The sequence below is a fragment of the Octopus bimaculoides genome, chromosome 1 (genome assembly GCF_001194135.2).
Source record: "Octopus bimaculoides isolate UCB-OBI-ISO-001 chromosome 1, ASM119413v2, whole genome shotgun sequence".
NCBI lineage: Eukaryota > Metazoa > Mollusca > Cephalopoda > Octopoda > Octopodidae > Octopus > Octopus bimaculoides.
The window spans coordinates 98,477,283-98,488,230 of record NC_068981.1 but is presented as its reverse complement, the minus strand read 5'-3'; the positions used below and the strand labels follow the sequence as shown (position 1 = coordinate 98,488,230).

The window sequence follows — 10,948 nt, the reverse complement described above, 5'->3', positions numbered from 1 at the left end:
GAAGCTAAAGAACCCTTCACATGGTCAGAGATTTAGGGACATCCTCATCAAGAAATTTGATGAGAGGGAGAAGGAGCTACAGACTTCGGACATAGAGGGTAACTGGAAATTCCTATGGGACAGCTTACTGAGTGCCAAAGACCAAGTCTGCAGATGGTGCAAAGTCCCTTCCAGACACAGAGTAACATGGTGGTGGAATGATATGGTAGACAAAGCCATTAGAGCAAAGAAACAGGCCTGGAAAGCCTGGAAGAGTGGAGGTTGCAGGGAACTGTGCCAGATAGCCAGAAGGGAGGCTGGGCGACAGGTATACATAGTCAAGGGTGAAACAGAAAAGAAGTTTGCTAATGTCCAGCAACGTGAGGACCAAAGAACTGAAGTATTTTGGATTGCAAGACAGTGTGTGAGAGAAAATTGTGATGTCACAGGAGAGAAATGTGTCCGCATGGAAGATGGTGCACTTGCTTTTAATGATTCTGAAAAGAAAGAGGCTTGGAGAAGCCATTATGAAAGGCTGCTGAATGTGGAGAATGAATGGGAGGAGAAGAGCCTGCCAAATGTTGACCCAGTAGAGGGACCAGCTAGCTGAATAGATAGCACCCTGGTAGATAAAACAATTAAGGATATGAAGCTAAGAAAAGCCCCCAGCCCATCAGGAATCACTGCCGAGATGCTTAAAATATCTGATAGTGTGGGCTATGGCCTAGTCACCCGTATTGTAAACCAGGTTGTTCATGAGGGAGTCATACCCAATGACTGGTGTAGCAGCACCATAGTCAACTGCTACAAGGGTAAAGATGATGCTTTAGATAGAAATAACTACAGTGGTATCAAACTGCTGGATCAGGTGATGAAGGTCACGGAAAGGGTCATAGCCCAACTAATTAGGGAGAGAGTCTGTTTAGATGAGATGCAGTTTGGTTTTGTGCCAGGTATAAGCACCACGGATGCTATATTCCTGCTATGGCAACTGCAGGAGAAATACCTAGCCAAAGATAAACCCTTATACTTGGCTTTTGTGGACATGGAGAAAGTCTTTGACAGGGTCCCCTGATCCCTTATCTGGTGGGCGATGTGAAAACTGGGGATTGATGAAAGGTTAATAAGGGTTGTACAGGCTCTATACAGAGATGTTGTTAGTAAGGTTAAAGTTGGCAATGAGTATAGTGAAGAATTCTGGGTAGAAGTAGGGGTCCACCAAGGATCAGCCCTCAGGCCCCTCTTATTCATCATAGTCCTCCAGGCAATAACAGAGGAATTCAAGACAGGTTACCCCTGGTAGCTCCTCTATGCTGATGACCTGGCCCTCATAGCAGAATCACTACCAGAACTAGAGAAGAAATTTCAGGTTTAGAATCGAAGGGTCTTAGAGTCAATGTTGCAAAAGAATAAAGTTCTAGTAATTAGGTGGGTGAACACATCACACACCCCTTCAGGTAGGTGGCCCTGTTTGATCTGTAGAAAAGGTGTTGGTAGAAACTCCATAAGATGTACCCAGTGTAAGCTATGGACACATAAGAGGTGCAGCAACATCAAAGGAAGGTTAACCGGGAATATAGCTTTCATGTGCGGCAGATGTACAGGGACAATAAACACTGCAGATGCCCAGAAAACAGATTCCATCACATGCCAGGGAGAGAAACTAGAAGTAGTTGATAGCTTCCACTACCTAGGTGACCAAGTCTGTAGTTGGGGTGGATGCTCTGTGAGTGTTACCACTAGAATAAGAATAGGCTGGGCAAAATTCAGAAAGCTTCTACCCCTACTGGTGACAAAGGACCTCTTGCTCAGAGTGAAAGGTAGATTGTACGACACATGTGTGCGAACTGCCATGCTTCACGGCAGTGAAACATGGGCCATGACTGCTGAAAACTTGCATAAGTTCGAAAGAAATGAAGCTAGCATGATCCGCTGGATGTGTAATGTCAGTGTGCACACATGACAGAGTGTAAGTGCCTTGAGAGAAATGTTAGACATAAGAAGCATCAGATGTGGTGTGCACATAAAAAGCTTGTATGTGGACACAATATAGAAAGCAAGTCCTATCTGTAATCTCGGGGGGGACTAAAAACGTAACAACTATTTAGCCATGTGCGGACATGATCCAAAAAGTTCATTTCTTGAATTTAGACATGTAACGGGGTCTAAGCTGCTTTTCCAGATGAGCCATCTTTCCATATCACAAAGACCACACTTTCCACTGCCGTTGGTGTAGGGCTTACACTTGGCTAAGATCTTCCAATGGATGTTGTAACTGACACCTTTAGCTTTTAAGGACCATTCTTATCCAGTCATATATGGTCCTTAAAAGATAAAGGTGTCCATGAACCCAGTAATGTACAATTTAAATTTCTAATAATTTTATTTAAGTTATATAATAAATTGTTTAATTTTTGTTGTTCAAGTTCAAGTTCAGCTGTTTTAAGAACACCAGATTTGATAAAAGTGTCATTAATGTGACATAAGTTGCAGTGGAAATGGTGATAAATCCAACAACTGCTGATATGTTAACAGATTTAACAGCTGAATTGAAATTTCAATAAAAAATGGAGCAGGGAAGGTGCAACATTGCGGCATCGCATAGGATATATGTTTAACAAGTTATATGATGGTCTGCATGCCACATCTGACACACTATCATGCAGCTTTGCTGCAATTTTCTTGTTTTGTTTATGTAGTTGCTTGTATGCCTACCTTTTTCAAAACATTTTTCATTTGTTCTCTTGCATAGTTTTATGTTCTTCAGCATTTTAATGCTATCTCCAATTATAGTCCTAGCTGTGTAGGGATTTTTCTATTGTCTGGTATATGTCTAGGTCTAGTCTTGATAAATTCTATTACCTTTTATTTTTATTTCATGGTTGAGGGATTATATAATCTGCATATCTAACTGAATATGGATTAACCCTTTTGTTACTATGTTTCTGTTGAAATGCATTGTCTTTATTTCAATTAATTTTGAAAAAAATGAAGAGTTTAGTAAAATAACTTGTCAATACTAGGCTGGTGTTTGAAACAAATTAAAATGAAATATTGATGGGAAGTTTTAATCTTGATTACTTAAATTCTTTAACATTCAAATTTCTCTGTCGAATGTAATGCTTATTTATTCACATTGATTTGATTTAATCATGCATTACCTTGTAGCTTTGAGATTTCAATAATGTTATTGTTTATTTCTTGAATAATAGTGTCGGGTAAGTGTGAGGGACTGAATTTGGTTAGTTTGAAAATAAACAGGTAGAATAGTTTGGCTGGATATGACCAGTTTAAATGCTAAAGGGTTAAAACAGAAAGTTTGTATCTTAGAATCAGGGGCAATTTCAGGCAGGTTGGTATTAAATGGGTTAAACAGCTAGTTTGTCATTAGTACGGGTTTGTTGGGATTTTAGTCATTGCAGGATTAGTTGGGTTAGGTACTAGTCATTATATTATGATCAATTGGTGTAGCATGCTGTATTGTGTATTAGGTAATTCTTCTCTTACAACTATGGTGCTATTTATGTTAAATAATATTTGTTGTTTTTGTGCTTCTTTAGCAATCGAAACACAACCAGCCAAAAGTTAGTCTTGCTTTACCAGAACCAAAAGTTGACTATTATTTCAATAAAAGTGTGGCTGAAGAAAAATTATCTAAAACAGGTAAGCAGAATGATGTTTTCAAAATCTTCAAATATTTCCACCGCCAACATTCTAAGAAAGGAGTAAACATACAGGAAAGACAATATTTTGTGGTTATTGGTTTTGCTACTAGTACTATTAATTGAGATGTTTCATACATCTTGCTTGCAATGCTTTCTTCACATTCTGTTATTCAAAAAAAAAAAAACCCACATTTTTCTTTCTCTCAAAATGATCTAACAGAGTTAATAGGACTGTTAAACCATTATTATTATATTGGTTTCAAATTTTGGCATAAGGGCAATAATTTTGGAAGCAGGGCTAAGTCAATTAAATTGACCACAGTGCTCAAATGGTACTTATTTTATCAACCTTGAAAGGATGAAAAGCAAATTTGACCTGGGCAACATTTGAACCCAGATCACAGAGATGGAGGAAATGCCACTAAGCATTTTGCCCAGCATGCTAACAACTCTGCCAGCTCACTGCCATACCAATGTTATTATATTACTGTGACACAAATGAATCAAAAGACCCAGTTCCCAGTGAGACAACAATGTTGATAATTCTTTCTAATTTTAACACAAGACCAGCAATTTTGAGGTGAGGGGAAATCAATTACATTGACTCCATTGCTCAACTGGAACTATTTTGTTAATCCTGAAAGAATGAAAAGCAAAGTCAGTCTCAGTGGAATTTGAACTCAGAATGTAATGGTTTGGAAGAAATGCTACTAAACATTTTGTCTGATATATTAACAACCCTGGCAGAGTAAACTTTTCTACTATAGGCACAAGGCCTGAAATTTTGCAGGAGGGAGCTAGTCAATTACATTGACTCCAGTGCTCAACTGGTATTTATTTTAATGACCCTGGAAGAATGAAAGGCAAAGTCAACCCCAGTGGAATTTGAACTCAGAATGTTAAGACAGATGAAATGCCACAAAGCATTTTGCTTGGCATGCTAATGATTCTGCCAGCTTGTCACCTTGGTTTCAAATTTTGGTACAAGGCCAGCAATTTCAAGGGTGGGGATAAATTGATTACATCAATCCCAGTATTCCACTGGTACTTAATTTATCAGCCCTGAAACGATGAAAGGCAAATTCAACCACAGTGGAATTTGAACTCAAAATGTAAAAATAAATGAAATGTCCCTAAGCATTTTGCCTGGCATGCTAACAATTCTGACAGCTTGTTGCCTTTGTCTTTGTCAATAATGTTAATAATGATATCTATCACTAGAATATATAATAAACATGTTGATTAAATGACATCTTTCATTGAAATATATATACATCATATATATATAGGTTTTGATATGTACGCCTAGTTAGAATAGAGGCAGCTCATGAAGGAATAATTCCAAGTGGCTATCTGTTTTCCTATGTGTTTGTTCCGTTGTCTGCAGTTCATTTTTCTAACGTCCTGTACCCTGATATGCATCTATATACACATGTAGATGTAAGTATGTACATATATGTGTGTATACATACATATATATTCTTTGTATTATATATATATATTTATAAAATGACATTTTATTTCCTAGACACAAGAAAATCAGTGACTAAAATTAAAGTATGCACTGAAGACAGTGAAACAATTGGTAAGATGGTAGGCTTGATACTTGAAAGATATCCTGAGAAGATTACTGTAGTAACAGATAAACTGAAAGGTTTTCATCTCCCTGCAAACCTACGCAAACAGATATGGACTGAGGTGCTTTTTCAGAATGTAAATCCTATGACAAACAATCAATCAAGTGGGTAAGTTGTTCTAGAAATGGTTCTTCTTCTGCTTCTTGTCATTTGCTGTTTAGCCACAGGTAAGCCTAGAGGAGGTGTGTGGCTTAGTGGTTAGGGTGTTGGAGTCATGATCGTAAGATTTGGTTTCAGTTCCTGGACTGGGTGACACGTTGTGTTCTTGAGCAAAACACTTTATTTCACGTTGCTCCAGTCCACTCAGCTGGCAAAGATAAGTAATCCTGCAATGGACTGGTGTCCTATCCAGGTGGGGAATATATATGCCTTGGAAATTGGGAAACCAGCCTTTATGAGTTGGTGTGACTCGAGCAGGTAACTTTACCTTTACCTTTCCCACAGCTAAGCCTTGATTGAACAGACAAATGATCAAGGACATTTCAACTGTGATTATACTGTTTTTACTTTCAGACTGTGTAATTAGATTATATTATCCAATAAGTCTGTCAAGAGAATAGATATGATTTAAGGAAGATTTGGCTGTTATTTCTAGCTGGTCTAGTGTATAATGTAGAGGCTTCCTATTCAGCTTGTCTGTTTACCTCCTGCTGTTTTAAATGAACTGGTGCAATTCTACTTCGGATGAATGGCTTATGGTCAAATTATTTGCAGTGAAGTATTTGGAATCAAACAAAATAGTTAATTTTTGATTAAATAAAGCATAAAGCAGAGAATTAGTTGAGTTGCTTGAACCTCCTCCTCCTCATCATCATCATTGCTACCACTGCCACCACCACCACCACCAACAACAACAACAACAACATCAACACCATCATTTAATATCCATTTTTCATGTTGGCATGAGTTGGATGGTATGACAGGAACAGGCAAGTTGAGACTACACCAGTCTTCAATTGCCTGTTTTGGTATGGTTCCTACAGCTGGATGCTCTTCCTAATGCCGACCACTCTACAGAGTGTACTTTGTGCTTTTTGTGAGGTACCAGTGAGGCACAGTGAGGTCATCTAGTAACTTGCAGGGCAAGACCCCTCAACTGGGGGGAGTAATTTGTAAAGGTACAAAAAGGTGTCTTGTATTAGAAGAGAGACAATGGCTATCTCAGATGGAGAAGAGAGAGAGGACAGAAAGCTGTAAGTGTGATAGAGAGTGGGCAGGGGCCATACACCCAAGTTATTGGATGGTGCATGTAGTAGAATAGACCAGAGGTTGGAGAGGGGGTAACATCCACTTTTCTATGCTTGCATGGATTGAACAGAATTTGTTCAGGTGGATTTTCTATGGATGGATGCCTTTACTGTTGCCAACCCCCACCTGTTTCCAAACGAGGTAATATTTTCTTGTGATGAGACATACTTTCACAGAAGATTGGATATGAAGGACACTGTTTGTGTGATGGTGACACTTGCTTACAACTGTTACACAATGAATAATGTCAAGGCAAGGAGACTGTAACGTACACACACACATGCATAAACACACCCACCCACTCAAACACACACACACACACACACACATGCACACATATGTATGAGGGGGTGATGAAAAGTTGCTGGCTTAGGGCAAAAGAAAATACAGGAGGATCAGTTAAATTATGATTTTATTCACCATATTCCCCTCTCAGATTTATGCACATATTGCAGCAGTTCTTCAGTTTTTCTAAGCCCTGTAAAAAAACTTGAAATGTTGGGACTCCAACCAGGCCTTTCACGATACCCTTAAAGCCAGGAACTTTTCAGCACTCTCTCGTATACATATGTATGTGTGTGTGTGTGTGTGTGTGTGTGTGTGTGTGTGTGTGTGTGTGTGTGTATGTGTGTGTGTGTGTGTGTGTGTGTGTGTATTTATATATATGATGTTATAATTCTTTCTTAGGAAATATATAGAACTGCTTCAGAAGCGCTCAGGTTAAACCCAAGACAAAGGATAAGAATTAAAATAAAAGCTCAAATTTGGCAATCAACTTTTTTTAAAAATATTTGCATACATAGTCATAAATTCAATTTAAAACATATATGTATATTAATACATATCATGATACAAAATATATTTTAAAAAATATATAAATACAGCACCATTTGAGCGTAATCGTTACCAGTGTTGACTCCTAGCACTTGTGCTGGTGGCACGTTAGAAAATCATTTGAGTGAGGTCGTTGCCAGTGCCGCTGGACTGGCTTTTGTGCAGGTGGCATGTAAAAAACACCTTTTTGAGCATGGCCGTTGCCAGTACCATGTGACTGGCTCCTATGCCAGTGGCACGTAAAAACACCCACTACACTCTCGGAGTGGTTGGCATTAGGAAGGGCATCCCGCTGTAGAAACTCTGCCAGATCAGATTGGAGCCTTGTGCAGCTTTCTGGCTTGCCAGTCCTCAGTCAAATCGTCCAACCCATGTTAGCATGGAAAGCGGACGTTAAACGATGATGATGATGATGATGATATAATTCTACAATCCATGCAGATTATTAACTAGAAATTGTAAGAATGTGATTTTCAAATGAGGATACTTTTCCTGATGAAGGAGGCATTATCTGCATGGATTGTAAAATTTCTCTTAATTTTTCTACCGGGACATGAAAGTAATTTTCCTCTGATTGTATTGTATACTAGTTATATTTTTTTTAAAAAGTGGATTGAACTTTATGAATTTAGTAATTGAAATTTTAGACATTCTTAACTGCTTTTAATTTTAACATTGAAGAAAAATTTTTACTAGTTCTCTTTTCCTCACTTTTTTCCATATACATCGCATGTATGTTCTATTTACATATATTTTTATATCTATTTATATATATTTATATTTTTAAAAAATATATTTTGTATCTCGATATGTATTAATATATATGTATATTTTAAATTGAATTTATGACAATGTATGCGTATATTTAAAAAAAGTCGATTGCCTAATTTGAGCTTTTATTTCAATTCTTATATATATATATATTTTGCTAGCTTTAATTCTAGCGTCATTTCTTTCCGTTCAGCTTGTACTTGTTCTAAGCCTTGCAATTTTCAAGCTAAGTGTTAAATATTATTTAAGTTAATCAAGCCTAGTAAAAATGTGTTCTTTTCACCTTTTGTTTTGTTTATTTGAATATTTTATCTGGCCTCCCTTATTATATTTTTGGCATGAGATAGCCAAGTAAAAATGTGCTATCTTTGCATTTTTGTTGGGTTTTTTTACCATTTTAACTGGCTCCTTTTATTAGTATATTTTTGGCATAGGGTAGCCATGCTGCTTGGTATTGGACTGGTAGGACTAGTAGAACGTCAGGCAAGATGCCTGATGGTATTTGTTCCAGTTCTTTGTGTTTTAATAGCAATACCTGCAACAGCACAGGTGCCAAGTAGTGTTCTTTTAAAGTAGTGGCCTTTCTCTTGAACAGTATTGGTGATACAGAGAAAGAGCACTTGTATGCATGAGCAATTCCAATAATCATCATCATCTAGCTTCTGTTTTCCATGCTGGCATGGGTTAAATGGTTTGACCAGAGCTGGTGAGCTAGAGAGCTGCACCATACTCCAGTCTGATTTGGCATGGTTTCTATGGCTGATGCCTTCCTGATACCAACCACTTTACAGAGTGGTGTGCTGGGTGCTTTTACGTAACATTTACATGGCACCAGCATGAGTGCTTTTTATGTTGCACTGGAACAGGACTCTTACCGGCCAATCCTCTTCACCAGGAGTAGTGGTCTTAACACTTCTTACTGTGGAGTAAGGGTCTTCTTGAGTCTTCTATAAAAGATCTTGTCTTAGATTGTGCATGCAGGTACAGATACTTTACTAACCACGATTAATTGAGACCTTATATAACAATGTCAGAAATCAAATTAATATGAAGTAAGTGAAGAAGCTTTGGTTTTTCTCTTAGCAATTTGAAGAAAAAATTCCGCCAACAATTTGGACAAAAGTTACAGAGTAATTTGAAGAAGTTACACGTAAAACATCCATTGCATTCACCAATCAAGGATTTAATAGAAAACACTGTTATTGAGGTAAGTTAATTTAAGCCATTTCATGGCTAGGTTTCTAATGAAATACATTGTTTATGTGTTGCAATGAATTTTTTAAAAATTTTCATAAAATTGAAGGAATTTCTTGAAATAACTAATGTCATCATGACAAATAAAAGATACATGAAATTATCATAGAGGTTTTAAATTCAAATATAGGCATTTTAAAACATGGTTTTTGTAGCATAAAGCCAGGGATGGTATCAGATAGGATGGTTTGAAAAAAGGTTGGCATCATCTATCTTGAAGAATAGGGAAAAAAGATATTATCAATTGGGTTACAGTTTGTGTACCCATCACACAAATTTTATTATATAATCAAATGTAATTTTTAGCCCAAAATTCACCAGAAAGTTTCAGAAAAAAAAGCAAAAGGACATTTTTTCTCTACAAGTGTGGTCAACTTTTGAATGTACTTTGGTACTAATAACTATTGTAGTTACCAATATCTGAAAAGAATAAGTTTTTTTTGATTGAATGGGACTTAATCAAAGAAGGAAGAGTAGCACTCTCAACCATTTTGAAGGAGTTTTGAGACTGGTGGGAAGTTCCAGAGGAATGACATTCCAAGAAGAAAGGACTGGGCATAATGGTTTATACTGGGACTGGGGAAAGAAGTTGGACACAAGGTTGGTGATAGGAGGAAAGATAGGAAGGGTTGGAAGCCTGAGTGGAGCTGAGCCCAGTTAGCTCCATCGAGAAGAAGCCATTATTGTAGCTATAGAAAAAGTAGAGAAAGGAGACAGCATATCTGTCAGAGGCTGGAGAATGTCTGTGAGTGACCAAATGAGAATTAGCTGGATGCAGGCTAGAATGCCTCTGTTCTTTAAAAATCTCACTAAAATATTTCACTGACCACCACTGCATTGCAATGTCCTTCCTTGTCTGTTCAGTATTCAATAATGTCTATATCTAACAGTGACTCCATTCCTTTACAGACTTACAACAAGACACCATCTATGCAATTGTACAAGTCAACAGCTTACATGAAAGAGGCTTCACGTGTTTTGAATGCTTTATACATTTATAACCAGTCTTATCAACCATTCTATGTGCTCTGGTTGTTTCCTATGCAGATGGCTCTTGCAGATTTGGCAGACAAAAATAGCACAGAAGGTAATAAGATTCATTTTTTAATTTTTTGTTTGTATCAAAATCATCAACACAGAATAAAACTGAAATTTAATATTTTCAGGGATCTCTGTCCTTTACTTGTTTCAGTCATTGAATTGCAGTCATGCTGGGGCACCACATGGAAGGGTCTTAGTTGAACAAATCGTCTCCAGTATTTACGATTTTTTAAGCCTGATACTTACTCTATAGGCTACTTTTGTCAAAGTACTAAGTTATGGAGATGTTAACAAATCAATACTGGTTGTCAAGCAGAGGAGGTTGGGGATGAGAAACACAGACCTAAAGATACACACATCTAGACATGTGTGTGTGTGTGTGTCTGTGTGTGTATATATATATATATATATATATATATATACAAATTAAAAGGGTAAAGGATTATCAATTTATTAATTAATAAATCAATTAACAATTAACAATTTTTACCAAGCCCATCGGTATGACAGCACCATTAT

The 10,948-nt window shown here is 37.2% G+C and overlaps 1 protein-coding gene across 1 annotated transcript in view; it reads left to right on the top strand.

Annotated features, from left to right (window-relative positions):
• Positions 1–10,948, top strand: part of LOC106876175 (uncharacterized) — a 76,015-nt gene that overhangs the window by 27,257 nt on the left and 37,810 nt on the right. Inside the window, exons 4-8 of the mRNA XM_052966932.1 lie at positions 2,773–2,782; positions 3,540–3,642; positions 5,173–5,389; positions 9,218–9,341; positions 10,298–10,475. Of these exons, the coding sequence (XP_052822892.1) occupies positions 2,773–2,782; positions 3,540–3,642; positions 5,173–5,389; positions 9,218–9,341; positions 10,298–10,475 (632 nt within the window). The remainder of the gene's footprint in view (positions 1–2,772; positions 2,783–3,539; positions 3,643–5,172; positions 5,390–9,217; positions 9,342–10,297; positions 10,476–10,948) is intronic.